Genomic DNA, 18,561 nt, shown 5'->3' on the forward strand with positions numbered 1-18,561 from the left:
GGATTCAGAGAGGTGCTTTGAAGGAAACAGAACTGGGAGGGGGTGCACCTTTGTGAAGCAACTGATGCTGCCCTAAAGTAATTTACTCCCGTCCCTGGAACCTCTTTGGGGGCGCAGTCAAGATGCACGGAGTCCGGCTCCCCCCTTTCCTGAAAGCGTCCCGGGCGCCAAAGCCCCCACACATCAGGGTGCAGGGTGAACCCCCTAAAGGCGGGCGAAGCAGGTCCTAGGGGAGGAAGTATATACTGGAGAGCACAGTGACAGTATTAAATAGCGTGAAAGCAAAGGTCAGCCCAAATGTATCTTAATAGAGTGTCTGCAGTGAAGTGTGCCGCCTTTGAAGCGGCCGCTCCCCCGCGCATTTCCATGGCGAGTCTAACGCGGCATGCTGATGCACCGTCAAACTCACACTTTCAACCCCAAAACCCGACTCTTTGAACAACCCGAGCTTGATTAGACCTTTCTCCTTTTCTTTCCCCTCTTACAAACCATTTCCTCGCCTTTAGAAACTCGCCATCAAACCCAAATGCACCCTCTGATCACCGCAGAAAGCAGAAACAAAGGGGCTGAGCGGCGATTCAAGCGGCCCTTTTCTTCCCTCACATTATTATCCATTTTTATTATGATCGGGAACAAGTGCCCATTCGCGTGGGTTTTGTTTACCGGAAATTAAATGAAAATGATTTAGTCCGCGTCAAACAAAAATATATACTTGTATACACAAGAAAAAAGGCCCGTTAGACGTAAATATTATGTCCTTAATGAAAAGCCTGGACGGGCTCCAGGCTCGGCCTTTCAGGATTTCAGTGCGACTTGCCCATTGCCATAGAAATCCTAACTTACCATGAAGATGCACCGTGGCAAGAAGCGCTGCTTTGTGCGCGGGCCCTTTGATGTCGCGGGTGCGAGATGTGGGCGCTCAGCTGCGCAGGGCGAGATTACCTTGCGAGCAACGCGGTGGACATCTGTAACAAGCAAATGAAAAATTAAAGGCGATTAGTGGCCGGCCAAACATTTTTATTTTATTTTATTACCTTGGGTTGGGCTGGAAGGCAAAAAAAAAAAAAAGGGGGGGGGGTGGAAGAGGGCTAGAAAAAGGAGCCAAAGGGACAAGTCCCATTTGAGGCGGCGGGGGAGGGGGCGGCGGGGGGCGCTTCTTGAGCGGCGAGAGACCCGAGCTGCTGCCCTGGGCACCTTGGCTGAGGTCTCACGGTGGGAACAAGTCGATGGCTGGGCCAGCCGGGCCTGGGCCCTATTGTTGTGCGAGGTAGAGAAAGATTGCAGCCTTGGCTGCTTATTCAGTAAGGATAAATTCGGGAAGACTCCGGTTGTTCTTGGAGGAAACGAAAAAAAGTCCCGCTTGGGTTAGGGCGTTATTTTATTTAAGGACGGTGGTGGGGGCCGAGAAGTGAGAATGCTCATTGTCTGAACAGGAGAAGAAAGGGAAGAGAATCCAGCAGAGTGAGTGGCAGGGCCGGGGCTTGTTTGCTGGGCTCCTTCAGGGGTTCCCTCCAGCAAGAACCCAAATTCTTTGGAAATTGAAAGGTGGGGGGGCGGGTTCTGCTAAAGCTTAATTTCTTTTTCCACTTCTTTTCCTCCCCTCCACTACTCCGTCAACTCTTAGCTAGGAGTTGGGAGCTGTCACACCCTTCCTGGGGAAGATCTCAGACTGGGTAATAGGTCCTGACCCCCTCCCTCTGGCAACAATTGCAAAGCCCCCTCCCCCGCCCCGCAACATCTGGTTCTTCTAGAAACTTCAAATCTGGTATATCAAATATACATCCAATCCAATGGGCGCTTGCCCTCATGTTTATTTCTTTTCAAAATAAGACCAACCTTGTGTGATTGTTTTGGACAAAGACCACCTCAGAGCTGATCCGATGCACCCTGAGCACCCTGAGCACCCAGACGGGGCTCAATCCCCAGCGCTGCAGAGGCCTCCGTCGTGACGTCATCCACACTGCACAGCCCCATTCCGAGCAGCCACAACATTGGGTCGGAAGGGTTTGGACAGGAGCAGAGGGTAGGGACTCTGCCATCCTGGACCCTCTCTCAGATGCTCTTTTGTCTGCACTTCCTGTCTGCACTCACTCTTCCTGCCCAATTGCACACCCTGACTGGTCTGCAGACACACTGGCACATGAAACCGCCTGACTCAGTGGGTCTAGCAGATCCGGTGTGAGTGAGGACGTGTGACACACCATAGAAGAAGGGGCTGGCCCTCCCTCCTTCTGTGTTTCGAAAGAGGTGGATGGAAACGTTAATACTGGGATGTTTTTGTTTCAAAGAATGGAGAACTTTAAGGAGGCAAAATAGAAAGAAAAATGGGCCATGAGACCCATTCTGGGATTCCTTGCCTCTTTTTCTGATCTGAACTTCCGAAGCTAAACTTGGTGGAACGTGGCCCGGAGTGCAGCAGAGAACAGCCCTAACGTGAACCTCGCCTGGATGCTGTGGCCTTAATTTTGCTGCCTGCAGTTGCAGGATTGCACATACATTCTTAATGAGTGGATTTTGTGTATATTTCTCTCTTGATCTGTAACCCTGATTTTGTGCCACCCAGCAGTGAGAGCTTTGTGGTGGTGGGGGTGGGCGGAAGTGAGTGGGCCTGGGAGGGAGTTTGACGGCGGAATCATTTATTAAAACGGCGGACATTCCATCAGCATAGTCTTGGACTATGTCGACCTGTCTGCCCGCCTGTCCCCCTTTTCCCCTCTTCCTTCTCCTTTTTCTCCATTTCCTTGGTCAAGCTTCAGTGCACGGGCCTAGCCTCACAGCTGTACACACCGAAGCAACGACCAGAGAAGCCAGAGAAGCAGCCCCGACAGGGGAGGCCGCGGTGGCAGCTGCAAGGCCTGGTGGTGCCCCAGGGCTGGGGGGGCGCGGCAGGGGTAGCCACGACAGGGCCCGCGCCCTGACACACGTACCATTCGCTCAGGTCGGTGCCACGCGCCGCCACCGCCGCGGAGGAGGCCACCGGAGGAGGTTCGTGGCCGCAGTCTGACGAGGGCGACACGAGAGCAGAAGGTGTAGCCGAGTCGTAGCCAGAGCTAGGCGGCGGCGGCGAGCGCCCGTGCACCTTCATGTGCTTGCGCAGCGAGCTGGGATGCGTGTAGCACTTGTCGCAGCCGCGCACCTTGCACGTGTAGGGCTTGTCGCTCGTGTGCACGTGCGAATGCTTCTTGCGGTCGCTGCTGTTGGCGAAGCGCCGCTCACAGCCCTCGAACTCGCACCTAAAAGGCTTCTCGCCTGACAGAGGCAATGCAGAGACTTTAGTGCGCGTGGACCGAGCCCCCCGCCCCCCCGCGCGCCGCTCGCTCTCGCTTTCACCTCCCCACTCCCAGCCCACGACCACTTTCTCCGCTAGAACCACAGAAAGATTTCCAGAATTCCTTCTCTGTGCCTGAGATCCGGCACCCCCATCTCCCCGAGCAGGGCGCCCCCCCACCCCTGCTCCCCCTCCCACTCGCCTCCTCCCCTCCTCCTGGGTCTAAGGGGAGGGTACGAGAGGAGGAGCGACGGCGACTCCCTCTTTGTGGAGTTTCCACTCTGGAAAATCCTGCAACACCCGGGCTGCACCCCCCCGCCCCCCGAATGTTTACCGACTCCGAGCCAAAAGCACTTCTGCCCGCAGAACACGTTTGCCTGAGAAGCCCTCATCTAATGGATTGAAAGTTGCAATTGGAGCCAAATGCCTCTGCCCCCTCCCCTGTCTAGCGGTCCTCTCCGCACACACCTCATCTCTGTCCAAATCGTTTCCTAAAGTAGGGTTTGTGCCAAAGAGAAGAAATAATTTAAGGGAATGCTCAACCGATGCACACGGTGTGTGCGTAATGAGGATTTGTGCTGCAGGGAAAGGTATTTTGAGCAATGATCCCGTCAGGGGCGCTTTTTGCAGGAAATGGAGTCTACCCCCCCCCCCCATTCCCTTCTACCCCCTGAGGGCAAACATTTAGCAGCATTCTTCAAATCTTGCCTAAATCGTCCGGGATCCCTCCAGATACGGAACGTCGGCAATAATATTTTATTACGCTGCTCCGGCGGCCTCCGGGAGACCCTGCCCTGGGCCTTGGGCCCGCGCATTTCAAACCGTGCAAGGCGAACCTCCCTCCCCTGACCACCCCCGCCCGACAGTCGGGCCTTGAAGGCCTGACCAGGGAAGGTCCTCCTTGGCTACGAGGGACAGGGAGGCTTCGGCATGAATCTGCTGCTACAACCGGTCTTCCAGTCCCGGTCGACCTCAATGGACTCCGGGGAAAGAGGGGCGCCCGTGTAGAACTGCGAGGGGCTCGGATCCGAGGCTGTTTTGCGCTTTAGATTCAAGGGAGGCAGGAAAGGCCACGTGAAGGTGGAAATTCTGGCTGGATACAGCCCCAAACCAGGTGGCAGACGGCTGCGCGTGGAGCCGAAAAGCAGCCGAGAACCAGGAAGCGTAGGTCCCTGATGGAGGCGCAAATGCAGTGGACGGGCAGAAGGGAGAGTTTAAACAAATGGATGCCGCCCTACCCTCTGGGTTGAGGGAATCGCTAACCTAGCTCCTAGGTAAGATGGAGCAGACGGTGCGTTGGGGAGACAGCTGTCTTTGTGATCGCTTCTCCCACCGCTTCCAGGAAAGTCAGGCGTTTGGGAGCAGGCTTGAAGGAACAAAGCCCCAGTTTTCGAGCCCTAGTGAGTCTTGGACTGAGCCAGAGGTTTGCGCACACCCCGCGCCTCCCCGGCGACAGCAGCTTGGGTGGCACTGGCTCAGGCACCAACTGGTCGCTGGTTCTCCCTCTGCAGGGTTACTGCCAGGGCACTGGGCCTTTTAGAACATGTTGGTATCTGCTGTTTCGCAAGTCATCGGCCCGGCTTCACGGAATAATAGGAGAAAGACAAAACAAATAAATGCCTGGTCCTTCTGGTCCCCTGTTTTCTCCCTCCGGGTCCCTACCAGCACCTACAAACCCAAAACTTTCCTTCCTCCCGTCTTGTCTTCCTTTCTAAAAGCAATTATAAGAAGCACGCAGTCCATGGCTTGCAAAATAAACCGATTTTTTTTTTTTCTGAGAAAAGTGCAGTCACGGAATCTGAGTTCATCGCCCTTCTCTCCCGCCCGGGGGCGGGGGGGATTCCCGCCACACACTTATCCCATCTTGTGAACGCCTTGTTGGACATCCGTGTGAAACACAAACAATGATTTCGGCCCGGACGAGGAGCGGGGCGGGGGGCGGGGGGCGCGGGCCTCGGAGGTGCCGCGGGCAAGTTGGCCGGCCTTCGGGAGGCCAGGTGAGGCCGCGCCCCCCGCGCGCTCCCGGGCGGCGGCGAGCCCCGGGGTCTCCTCGCCCCACTTGCCCGCCCGCCCCCACCCCCTCGGGCTCGTCCGCAGCCGCCCGCCCTTCCCCCTCCCCGGGGCCCGGCGCTGCGCCCTGGATGGGTGGGTGACTCTGCAAAGCGGGGCTGGACCAGGTCCCTGCCTCGCGCCCGGAGCGGCCTGCGCCCGGGCTCCGGGGTCGGGAAGCCCGGCCGGAGTCTCCACCCAGAGGCCCGGCAGCCCGGAAAGGCCTCCTCCTGGGCCCTGCGCCAGGCTCGCCTGACAAAGTTCGGGGAAGCACGGGGCGGCCGGGCCAGCGCCATTTTCTCGCACTTGTGGCTTAAGTCTGGTTGTCCCGACCACTCCGCCAAGGCGCCTTCTCTCTCTTCTTTTAGCTCGGATCGCGATCCCTGCCTGTCTGTCGGCTGCCGGGGAAGGTGGGGAGGACCCCTGCCCAGGCGAGGAGACGAGCTGGGGGCGCGGGGCGGCGGGCAGGAGAAGGGCCTCCCTGGCCGCGCGCGGCACCTTTGTTCCAGCCTCGCCGTGACCGCGGCGAGATGAAACCTCGCGGCGCGGCTTGCCGCTTTGCAAAGTCAGGCCCGGGATTCAGATCCGAGAAAATCTCAACTCCTGAGAAAGCTGCTCCCGTTCGCCGCTTCCGCGACTCAAGGAAATGAAACGCCATTAATATTTGAAAAGGCAATTATTTTCCTGTTGAATCGAGAACTGTCTTCATGAATAATTTGTAGTGAGGTCTATTGCCATTTGAGAAACGTTTTTTTTTTTTTTTTTTTTTTTTTTTTTTTTAGCTTTCTCTTTTCATAGCTTGCGAGAGATGGGGGGAGGTATTGTTAAAGGAAAAGGCTGTCGGAGCAGGCTCTGTAGATTTAAAACAAAACAAAAAACCCAAACCCAGGCGGTAATGAGTCACGACTGCGGCGAAAAGGACGCCGATCATTGCTATTCTGAATAGACGCAAACCGGAGCCAGCCGGGACAGCCGGACTCGCTTCTCTGCTGTAGGTCTATTGCGTTAAGAATTTAATCATTTTCTGCTTCACAGACTTCAGACAGTGGGCCGGCAAAGAGCAGTAAAAGTTTGTTTTAAAAACCTGTCATTAAAGATGAGTTGCTTCTCCAGCTCTGGACCGCGCATCTACCTTCAAGGTGCTCCCGGAGAAGGAGGCCTGCGGCCGGGATGAGGTTTCCCTGGTGGCCCCCTCCGGGGAAGTAACTCGGAAGGTGAGGGCGGGGGGAGGGAGAGGAAGTCGCTTAAGAAAGAATGGGGATCCCAGGAAGCGATCCAGGAAGTCTTGTGCTAAGTTCCAGGCTCAAACTAGACTTTGGCCCCGAGAGCGCGGGGGTTTCTGAGCCCGGGACCTTCCCGGAGAAAGGCAAAGTTTGCGGGAGGCGGCGGAGTATAGCAGCCTCTTTTCTCTCAGTGCCAGGCTTGGGGAGTTCTTTGACTTTAACAACGAATGGGGTTTCAGCAAGAATAGGGGTGAGCAAGGGACAGCAAAAGTGGGCGCCAGCTGGAACCTGCTTCGTCTCATCTCTCTTAGAACAGCCCCTCTCAGGCAGCCCAAATTGGGGGGTGGAGTGGGGTGTTGACTTCTCAAACTTGGAGGGAGGAGGAACGCAACAAACAAAACAAACCAATTCAGGGACGTTCAAACACTGCCTGCTAAGCTAATTAATGTAACTTCTTCGGCAATTCCAAAGTGTGACAACTTTTTCCTTGCAGCTGTACTCATTAGAGATGCTTCTGGCCCCGAGGAGTTCAACTTTTGCAAGCCCTTGGTGAGGCTTCTTTTCTTTTTACTAACTAGAACTAACAAAAGTGTGGTTGACGCATGTCCCCATTTCACTGAACAGCTCGGGAGTAAATCACATCCAAGGAGGATGAGTGTAGGGCTCCGCGAAAGCAAGGGAGAGCCACCAAAGCTCGGGAACAAGGTCAAAGTTAACCCAAAAGATCCTCACCAAACAGCCTGCCCGCCCCTTGTTCCGGTGGGTGACACATTTGCGAAAGGGTCCGGGAAGCTGAGAGAATTCTTTATGCAACTTTGTACAACCGTACAACTAACTCTCGGGAGCAGTACTGTTTCGAAGCATCTTGAAATCAAATCAAATTTCCTAAGACACACACTAACCTACACACAAGCCCAGGCACAGGGACCCTTGCTCCCCTCAAGCAGAAAACCTTGCTCTACTATCCCTTCACTCAGCCTCTAGAAACTTCTGTGATCCCAAGAAGAGAAAAGAATTAAAATTTTATGCCCTGGTCTTGTGGAAATGACACCAAAGATGCCCCTCCCCCACCGGATCCCTTCCCTCCTTTGGAACTTGAGGAAATTTCTGTCTGCAGGACAGGCATTTCCCCCCAGAGGGTTCGCGCGAGAAAGCGCCGGAATACTGACCTGTGTGAGTTCGTTTGTGTATTTTGAGATTTTCTGATCTAGCAAAGACTTTCCCACACCCCGGGAAAGGACAGGGGAAGGGCTTCTCGCCCGTGTGCACGCGGATGTGATTTACAAGTTTGTATTTGGCTTTGAAGGGCTTGCCCTCGCGCGGACACTCCTCCCAGAAGCAGATGTGGTTACTCTGCTCCGGGCCGCCGACGTGCTCCACCGTGACGTGTGTGACCAGCTCGTGCATGGTGCTGAAAGTTTTGGAGCAGAGGCGCGGGGGCGCGGGGCCATCGGCAGCCAGCCACTTGCAGATGAGCTCTTGTTTGATGGGTTGGCGCATGTAGCGGAAGAAGGCGCCGGGACCGTGAGGCGCAGCGAGGTTCACGGTCAGGTTCATGCCCCCGTAGCCGTGCAGAGCTGCGGCCGCCGCCAAAGCGTCGCTGCGGGCCGCTGGCCCCGGCGCGAAGGTTTCGGGCCGCGCATACATGTCTCCAGGGAGCCCCAGATGCAGAAGTCCATTCAGAGGACGGCTGGGGGAGGCCTGGGGAGGCTGCTCGTGGAGGCCGGAAAACACCGAGGGGCAGGAAGCAGCGGAGACCTGGGGCCCATGGTGTCCAGAGATGCTACCTGTTGTCGAGATAAATAGCGCACGTGAGAACAGGTGTCTTGGTTTGCGCACTCCCTGGGGTCCCGGGGCGGGGGGTGGGGGCGGGCAGGGCCCAGCCCAGCTGCACTGCTGTCAGCACTGGGGCAGGGAGCCTGTAGGCACCAGCCGGGAATCTGGTGGACAGTGCGAGGCCAAAACGCGTCCGCTGCGGTTGCTGTTCGGCTGAGTCCCCTGCCGTAGTGTCAAGAGCTGGAGAGGGATGGTGGCGGCGGGGAAGACTGAGAGGACAGTGTGAGGCACAAGGCTTGGTCTTTGGGAAGCTGGATCTCCCGCCCCAGGCTCTGCTCCAAAGGGATTTGACCAGCGCCCCAAACAACACTCTGGGGTGCTCCAGGTCACACGGCGCCCTGCCCAGGGAGTGGAGGCGATAGAAGGGGTGATGTTGGATGTGGTAGTGATTCTGAAGCGCCCGGGCGATATATATTAATTTCAGTGTCCTGCTCTGATGGGCAAGGGCGGCCTGCTTCATCCAGGCTCGGGCTCCCCAGGGCTCCCTGTGCCGGCCGCTCACACCACTGTCACCTGACAGTGGGGAGGAGAAAGGCCAACCACGAGGAAAAAAAAAGAGAGAGAGAAAAGGAAAGAAAAAGCCACAACTTCTACAAAGTTTCTACCCCCTCCCAAGTTTAAGGTTTGGGATTTTTTTTCCCCCTCCCTCCCTCTCTCGGTTTTAAATGCCTGCATGAAATCCCGCGCACTACAGTGGCAGCAGCAGGGCGCATGAGGAAGTGAATAGAAAATCGGGGCCGCGGCCGGGGCCCACGGAGAGAAACAATTGCTTCGGTCGCCCATTGGCCCACGGCCCGGCCCGACGTCAGCGATGAGCGGTCCTGCCGCACGCGGGTCCCTCGGTCTACACACACACACACACACACACACACACACACACACACGCACGCGCGCGCGTTTTCTCTCACCCCCACCCCCACAGCAGCTCCTGTTTCTACTGCTCATGCGCTCTGACCCGGGCACAGATTTCTTTTCTCTCCCCTTAAACACCCTTCCCCCTCCGCTCCCAAAAGCTGGGGCTCAGCCTCTGGGCTCTGGCAAGGGAGCGAGCCTGGGTGTGCCTCGGTACAACACCCCTTCGGGAAGAGATTATTGCGCTGTGCGTAAAGCTCTCTGGGCACGTCAGGGTACCCAGGCTGTGGTGGCGGATGCGCGCAGCGTCCTGTGCTGTCGGCTTGGACAGCTTGTCCCAGGCGGTCGGAATCGAGGGAGGAGAGGAGGCTGCAGATGAGGCAGCCGGGAAACGGAGAAACTCCTTTGCTCCTTATGCCCGATTTTATTATCTCGCTTTCTGCGAAATTTCTCGCTTTTCGCTTCCTCGTTCGCTCTTATTTGCCCTAAGCCCCCTACCATGCTTTACCTTCCTATTCAAATCTTCGCCCCCACCTCCTCCATTTCTTCCTTGCCTCTTCCCCCCCCCCCCCCATTTATTAGCTCAGCCGGCCCCTCCTCCCCTAGTGTTATGGCGCGCTTAGAGACTATCAAGGCTAGGCTGTGACCCAGACCGAAGCTGAGATTCGGTCCGGGGCGGCGGTGGCCTTGAACACACTGCATGTCCTCCAGAAAGGGCTCTCGCTAACACAGATCGCCGGGACTGCCACACAAAGCCAAGGGACAGGCGGCCAGGAGGGCCAGATCCACTCTCCCAGGACCCCGCTGCCCGCTCTGGGCTCTTGAACCCCGTACCCCGTCAACAGACGGAACAACTGGGAAGGGGGAGTTGAGGATTCTCTCCACTTTGAGCTCGGCCACTTGTTGCCGGCGGACTTTGCCTCTTCCTCTTTAGCTACAGGATTCTGTAAAGGGTGGCGCCACGTTTCAGCTCAGCGTTCAGGCCCTGAGATAACCAAGCGCCCAGAACCGACTCCCGGGGACGCCAGCCCTTGCTGCAGGGGCCACCGCCGCTGTGGTGGGGGAGTAGGGAGTGGTCGGTTGAAAAAGAAAAGGGAAAAAAAAAAAAAAAAAGAAAAGAAAAGAAAAAACTTCAGTTCTGACCCAGTCAAGTGTGTCATAAATGGGAGGGAGTGTCCTTTGTCTGTTCTCACCGGTTAGAGTCAGCTGTACCGTCCGGCCAGGCCATTTAAAAGGCCGTTGGGGCAGCTAGCTTCAGCGGACCTCTGCCTGCTCGCCTGAACCGAAGGCCCGAGTGCAGAGGCCTCCCTTTGGCGGCGGAAAGTGCTTTCAGGAGGAGAAAGCCTCAGATTTTTAACAAAAATTTTAAGGATTGGGTACACGATTCCAGTTCCCATTAGCAGAAGTTACTTTGGACAGATTGCAAGCATCTCTTATTCAAAAATAAACTCCCTGTCCTCTCCCACCCCCAGTACCAGGGACTACTCCTGGTCAGTAATAACTATTTTTATATTTAAAAAAAAAAACCATTAACTTGTGTATAGTGGATGGGGATTTCTGTTCTTCAGTTAATACACTGTCCCCCATTAGGGGAGCTGAATTCAGTAAGGGATTTCCACAACATTTTCTCTCGTCTTTGCTTAGTCTGGGTTTGCTCTTCCAGCCTGCAGAGCTTAATCAACTCTAGCAAGAGATGCTACCTGGGCACTCAAAATAAATAAAGAAAAATGAATACATCAATAGACCAAAGGGAGAGGAGAGCAGACTAGCTGGTCACGTGTGCCTTCCCAGCCAAGGGTTTGGAAACTGGACTGAGGGTGTACCTTCTTCCCTGGCTTTCACTTTCTCATACTCTCACTTTCAGCTTTTCCCTTTCACTTGGGAAGCATCTCCTGTCTTGTTTTCCCCTTTCTCCAAGCTCTGGCCAGCCATGTTCTCTGGGGAATGTTCTCACATCTCACTGACTCACTTCAAGTCTTCCCTCCAACCAGGAAGTGTCTGTTAAATGATGCAATTGTCTGAAGTGCTCCCCCCCCAAAAAAAGTCAAAATAAAACACACACACACACACACACACACACACACACACACACACACACACACGATCTGTTTTGTTTTAGATCCTTTATCCAGCTCTACCTCAGTAAGGAAATTCATCAACTGGAATGACTTTCAGGCCTAAGGGTAAGAGTACTTTCGTAGAAGTCCAGGCAGTTAAAACATTTTCTCTCCACCTGAACCTAGGTAACAGGCTTCAACTGTGAAATTCAACATCTAGTTTTGATTAACATGTACCAATACAGACACCCGAACAAACACTACAACTCTACGCTCCACCCAAACCTTTATGTAACAGTAGAGACAGAATGGGAGTTTTAGGCTGTTCAGCAGGTGGATTCCTTTGAAATTTTGGTGAAGCAGGTGACCTGATGGGTTATTCTTTGTTCATATTCATAATAAGGAAACACTAACTTTCCATCAGAAGGTTGTAAAAATAAAGATGTATTGTCCCCCATTCAATCTATGGGCACCCAGATTTCTAAGCAATGACTTAATCTTAAGGATAAGAAGCAAGGATTTTAAACACAAAGACACTGGCAGTACTGCACACTTTCTTACTAACTTTGTCCTTGAAAAGCTTCGAACATGTGTATGACTTTCTGTGCCAGCAGCAAAAGGGCAGACACATCTGATTCAGCCAAATTCACCGACAGTAGCCTGGCCCCATGGAGATCCTTCCCAGATGCAGCTTTTTCTTGAAATGCTATAAACATCTGGACCCATCCCCGGGTAGATGCCGCTTGGGTAGCCAGGGGTCAGTGGACCTGCAGGTCATTGAAGTTACCTGAGTCTTGTGAGTTCTTTGGCGCCATATGCTCCACACCTTGTTTGTTTAAATACAGCAATGGGACCAGACATTCTTCTAAAAGTACACTTCCCCAGAGACAGCAATTTGGAGAGAACAACTCTTTTGTATGTATTAATATTTGCAGACAAGTAATTTTGGCAAATGCAGAAGGTTCTTTAAGCTGTATTTCAGAAATAATAAGCCCCAAGGCCATATCAAGCTCACCACAGAGGACAGGTTTGGGGCACTGGTATCTGGAAGGCATGCTGGAGAGCTGGTTGCTTTGAGATCTCAGGAAGCAAGGAGCTCAGGTTTCAGAGATGACTGACTTGGCAGGGTTGAAGAGCACTATTCCCTCAGTGGTTCTCCTGATTTTCCTTTCAGAAATTGACCTAAGCACACTTGCCTCCCAACACCAAATGCCTGGCTTTCGGACTCCACTCCTAACCTTGTTCAGAGTTCTCTTAAGGATGTCAGAAGCACTGGAGGCTTCCATGGGGGCCTATTGGTAGCAAATTCTGCCACCACACCATCACTAGTCCTCAGTCTCCAGACCCTCTGTAAATCAGTACCCAGATTTATGCTTCAAGTACTTTTGCTAGCCCCAATGCACAAAGAAGTGAGTGGGGAAGGGAAGAACTTTTACTTTCTAAATATGTGGCATTTGGTGGTTCTACAGTCTTCAAAAACTCCCATCACTTGCTCAAATGATTGACCTCTCTTGCTTTGAAAAGAACAGAGGCAATTTTGCATCAATACTCAGCCTATTTCTCCCTCCCCCCATTTGGATCTTTTAAGCAATTCTAAATGATGATCTGTTTCAGGTTACATGCAGAGCAGAGTCTCAAAGAGTGAGAGTCACTGCACTGAAGCTTGGCCAAGCTTAGGTTCTATCATCTGAAGGTTCTGCGTCTAGCTCTGTAGTCACTTGCTTAGTTCTTCCCTATTTCTGGCCAGCTTGCCACCCCAAAACAAGGAGCACATCTCTTTGGAGGCTATTCAGAGACCTCAGAATTCCTGCAGTGGAAGCTTGCCTCTAGTTGTATGAAAAGAAATAATGTAAGCTCCAGGAGCCCGTTCATAAGTCCAAGGCCAAGTTGTGCAAAGGCCAAGTTGTGCAAAGGAGATGAGAATTATTAGGATTTGGGATAGAAAAGAGATTTTTTTTTTCCTATTCTCTGCTGTGGAAATTTTAGCTTTAATTATCATGAATGGGACTGGGTGTTAGAAGAAAATATTCTAGGATACAATTTAATTTCCAAGTAAGGTTTCTGGAAAATGTCTTTAGACAAAGGATTAGGAAACATTGCAAAGGCTCTTCCAAAACAGTATTAAGGAACCCAAACAATTGAATTTACAGAATAACTAACTACATCTCTCTTGAGAGCTTTGCCATCAAATCATTCCAAAATAATAGAAAAGAGTAATTTCCTATTCCTTTCCTTTTGTTGAGAAGGTGGTTTTGCCTACCAAGAGGAGAACATCTTTGGAGATGACTGTTAGCTAGTGGTGTAGTTGAAATAAGGAAAACTAGATGCCTGCAAGGGAAAAAACCCAACCCCAAATCATATGCTTATTCTAAATGGAATATTAAATTAAATTCTTCACAATGAAGGTATTCCTGACAGAGTGGCTGTCAGTCATTCCCTGTCCAGGCACCACATTGTGGGAATGTCCTTGCTGCCACATTGCACAAGCCTGGTGTCCTGGTACAGCTGATGCAGACCAGGTGAACCCCATCACCAAGATCAAAGTCTGCTTCTTCATGGGAGCCGATACATGTCAAACCTCATTCCGATCAAATCGTCCGGAAATGAATTCAAGATGAATATGTCATAGAATAATGTGACAGTGGAATTGCAGAAGGTCAGGGGTGGTTGTTTCAATGAGAGAGTCGCCAAATATTAATTCTAGAACGTCCAGATGAGTAGGCATTGAGGGGGATTAGCTGGGCTGCTGGTGGGATGTTGTGTCGTTGATTTGTGTGCAAATGTATCACACACCAAGGTGTCGTTCAAAGCTTCACTGGTCTGAAGAAACACCTTCAGACTCACTACCCAACATGATCAAACTACAAAACACCCTACCTTAAAATGACAGAAAAAAAAAAAACCACACAAATACTTCAGCAAACCAGTAGTCAAAAGAGAATTTTAACTTACTTGACTCTTTCAGGGTATTTCGGTAAAGCCGTAACCGCTTCCTCATCACCAAAGAAGACTTGTATCTCATTTTCTGATTTTGAGCCTGTTGAGGGGGAAAATGAGTGTTATTAGCTACATAATTGCATACATGTTGGTGTGGCAAGAGTCTGTGAGCTGACTGTATGAATGAAAGGTGCTGGTTTAAAGAGGGTAGGTTTTCCTTTGAAGGTTTTCAAATTTGGATGCAATAAAAAAAAAAACTTTGCAAAATCATACATTGTCGGTGATTAACAAAAAAATTGAAAGTCCTAATTTTTCAGTTAGACTATTTCTTGAAATTCATGTGTTGTTCCATCTTCCAGGTAGAATAAATACCCTTCTAATCAGTGTTCAGCAGTCTCCAAGTTCTGGAGTTTAAATTTACTGTGTGAAAGGCTTATTATTTTTTCAAGGTTGCTAGGTTATTAGCTGAATTTAGTAAGATATGACGAAAGGGATAATATACTGTTTCCTGAGAGGCTAGCAGGTTAGAAGAAGGGTTTTTATTATTATTATTATTATTATTATTTTTAAGATCCTGGTTTGGCTGTGCTGGTTTGAAATCCCTTCGTCTCACACCCTCCCCAACCCCTTTGGGAGCCATCACTGATTGATTTTTCAAAGTTAATATAAAATTCACCAGTTAAAAAGGAATCATTTTTATCCTTTGATCCAGGCTGCCTCCATTTCATGGTTAAGAAGTCTAGGAGTAACACCTCCTTCAGATACATGCATTACTTATCAGATTTACTTTGTGGCTAGAGCTGCCCAGTCTTTGGCTTCTGAAGTCCTTCAAATCATCCTAGGGAACTAGGCATCTGTCTATCAGGCGGAGGTGGAAGGCAGAACAGCCAAGCAGAGGCAATCCACCCAGCCCAACCCTCAATTTGGCCTGGAAAGGCAAACATTCATTGAAAAGGTCTCTGGCTGGACAAACACAACAAGCCCTCTGTCAACGAGAAGGTCTGTCTAGCTTGACACTCCAGTCCACAAAACAAGCGGGTTGTTTAACTTGTTGAACCACAGGCCAAACCCAAGTGGGGCTCTGTTATCTCAAAGGATATCCATTCTGCCGGCTCAAAGGTTTCTCTGTCTCTCGCCCCGCTACATCCCCCAACCTGAATTCCAAGTAGCTGTCGCTGTCTTCCTCTTTCCCTTTCCTGTCTTTTCTAGGACCAAGCCAGGGAATGAGGGTAGACTCACCTTTTCCCAGAGGATTTTATGTATTTTTCAATTCTTTCTAACCAAAAGGCATCCTTTCCCAAAGGTAATGAGCTCCTTCCAGCAGAAATCAGGAAAGAAAGGAGGCCCAACTTTGCATTCCTGCAGAAGGGCGGCATGCTGGGCATCCTCGCTCTGAAATTTCCTCATGGCAGGATGTCTGGCACGGAAAAGTCCTGGTTGGTTGGCAATAATAGAATTTAGTTTTTTGCTTCTGTGGCAATGGGTGTGAGGTTCCCTAGGGACCTCTGTCCACCCACAGTGCTACCCCAGCACAACTTCTAAAAGGTCTGGTCACTTGAGCCCCCAGGTCTTGTCAGCCCTTATTGTGTGACAAACCCATAGACATGCAAGCAAAGATTGCAGAGGTCGGGCTTGGCCAAGCAACAGGGGACTCAAGAGCTTCCCTGAGATAGCTTCATCACTCGGCCTGTGCAGGGAATCAAAGTACGCATCTTTGTTTCATACTCTGACACCTTGCAGCGTGCCTATCATCCCACCGAACAAGGGGTGAGGAATTTTGGCACACTCCCTGGGCCCCTGGACCTGAAGTCTCTACCAGCCCTGGATGTTGGCGCTTCCAAGAAGGATTTGACTTTTGTTCTCCCCCCGCCCCACCCTGCCAGTTAGCATGTTCTGGACACTTGGAATCTTGCTTTCCTTCCAGCATCTTGAGAAGACGAAAGAAAGAGAGAGAGAGAGAGAGAGAGAGAGAGAGAGAGAGAAAGAAAGAAAGAAAGAAAGAAAGAAAGAAAGGAAGGAAGGAAGGAAGGAAGAAAGAAAGAAAGAAAGGAAGGACCAAGTGACTGATAGTGCCCTTCCATTGGGAACCAAAAAAGTGGGGCGGAAAATATGTACAAACACAGGTTTCTTTTTTTCGGGGTGTGGGGGGGTGAGCAGAGGGGGTTGGGATGTGAAGGCTGCTCATTGTGAGGTTCACCTACTGGCAGTTCTGCCCCAGGTCAGAGGTCATCCTTAGGCAGCCACTCCAGTTCCAGAGTTTTTGCACACTGATGATCCGGTAAGCTGGGCTGGAATGGCTGGCTTGCCCATCTGCGGAAGCTTGGTTCTGGCGGGCACACAGCAAAGGCCCTGGAGGCTAAGTGGCTTCCCAGCCAGAGGAAGTGGGCTTCAGCCTTTCAGCCACACTTCTCAGCTCCCCTTCCTCTGAGGGCCCTTAGATGCCAGGAAGTTGGGTTTCCCGGCTCCTTAGAGTGAGGAGCTTGCAGGCTGAAGGTTGTGGCAGCCTGGGAGTGGCCACTCTATCAGTGAGTCACCTCCAGGACCAGGCTAGACATTCACTCCCTTTAAGCCTCCTACCCTAATCTGCATGCGACTACAATTAAGAGGGAATTCGGCAGCGGTGTATGTTGCTTCCATGCCAATATTGCCAAAAAGCAGGGAGAAATACGACCTCACAACCCAGAAAGAGCTTGCTATTGTAGGTGCCTCTTGTGGCGCAGCCCTCCAATGCCCTCCTCACCATTCCTAAAACTTTGCTAACTGCCAACGGTTTCTATGATCCATTTGTCAACCTCAAACTTTCAGGCCCAGCCATTGAGCCAGCCCAAGTTGTTCCCCCAGTGCCCCTGCAGCTGAGATACTGGCCAGAATCCTGGGGTTTTGGCCTGATCTTCATTCGCATCTGAGAGAAAAGAAGTCAGCCCCAAACCGGTGGCTAGCTGGCCGCGCCTAGAGAGCCGATCCAGCGGTCAGCGTCCTAGGCAGCACTGGAGGCCGACCAGATCAGCCGGCATTTGCAGTTAGCTCAGGGCGCATAAATTCTACCGTATTGCATGCAGCTTGGCTAATTTGGCCCCCTGACCCTGGGCAGGGGAATCAGAGACACTCCTTACCATGCCCGTGGGTCAGAGCGGCCAGAGCGGAGAAGGTGCCTCCCGGAGTCCCCTCCCTATACCTGCCCCGCTCACTCCCAGGCGAGAAAAGCCCCAGGGCGTGATATCCCCGTTGTGCCCACAGTGCGGCACTGAGGCACTTTACAAGAAAGGGAGGGAAGGCAGGTGGGTAACAAGCTGCTCTTGGTCTCCATGCCAGTGGGAGCCCCATTTGTCCCCTTTGTCCCCTCCTCCTCCTGGGAAAAAGGGACGGACTCATCCGCAACAACACCCGTCTGCGGAAGGGTCCCCTCCTCCCCTTAGTGTCAGTGGGGTGGGGCCTGCATCCCAGGTGGGGGGGGGGCGGGGTGCGCAATGAAAGAGGAGACAGGGGAGAAAGTCTGAGTTGACTGGGCCTCTTCCCGCAGCTCTGCTCGGGTGCCCCACAAGGGCGCCTGCTCCTCGCGCTGCGGTTACCTGTTTCCACTCTCCTCCCCCTGGATTCGGGCACTTACCCCTCTCCACCTGTTGCCCGGGTCGCCTCATTTCTGTGTATCACTCCGGGGTGGCCGAGGGGGGACCACAAACCTCTCCAAGCCCCTCTTTTGTGGTTCCATCGAAGCGGTCATCCTTCATTTCTCCTTTTCCAGCTTTCGGAAAGCAGTTAGGGAATGTATGACGAAGCAGAAATGAGCCGTCAGGATGATATTTTAATGGCTTATATGTCACGTTGGTGCATGTGGCTTTGAACTGGAGCCGCTCGCATTTCCTGCAGAGAGCGCCGCAAATCCCACTTGATAACTTCTACAACCCACAACTTTTTTTTTCCCCCCTCACATTCACTCTGTCCCTGTATGTTTGGATGCGTTTCCTAAAAATACCCTCCTGTCAATGTCCCTGTTGGATTTTCCACGGACTGGAGAGAAGACTGACTTTTCTTTTTTGAAGAATTCTTTTCCCCTCTCCCCCTCCCAACAGCTACCCTTCCCCCTCAGGTCCCCTCCCTTGTTTTGAAAGGCAGGCGAGGTGGGTTCAATATTTGTTCTCCCTGGCGAGAGTGGTAAGTCTCCCGGGGAAACTTCTCTTTGCAGATAAGGTTTTTTTGCAACACTAAGGGAAGGAAGCAAGGTTCAACTTCCCCTTGTAGGTGACAGGAAAGAATGAGGAATCGGGATGCATCTTTTTTATATATCTATATAAAGTGTTCAACAGTTAAAACACACACACACACACACACACACACACAC

The 18,561-nt window shown here is 52.1% G+C and overlaps 1 protein-coding gene across 1 annotated transcript; it reads right to left on the reverse strand.

Moving 5' to 3' along the window:
• Nucleotides 1–653: 653 nt before the first annotated feature.
• ZIC4 (Zic family member 4) lies at nucleotides 654–15,598 on the reverse strand. The gene is given in 6 exon segments (XM_040974910.1): nucleotides 654–965; nucleotides 2,928–3,249; nucleotides 7,710–8,327; nucleotides 14,238–14,322; nucleotides 15,462–15,482; nucleotides 15,485–15,598. Coding segments are annotated over 6 exon segments (1,161 nt in total). The 3' UTR covers nucleotides 654–964.
• Nucleotides 15,599–18,561: the final 2,963 nt, after the last annotated feature.

This window comes from Ochotona curzoniae, unplaced genomic scaffold (genome assembly GCF_017591425.1).
Source record: "Ochotona curzoniae isolate NIBS_2020 unplaced genomic scaffold, NIBS_Ocur_1.0 contig_2599, whole genome shotgun sequence".
NCBI lineage: Eukaryota > Metazoa > Chordata > Mammalia > Lagomorpha > Ochotonidae > Ochotona > Ochotona curzoniae.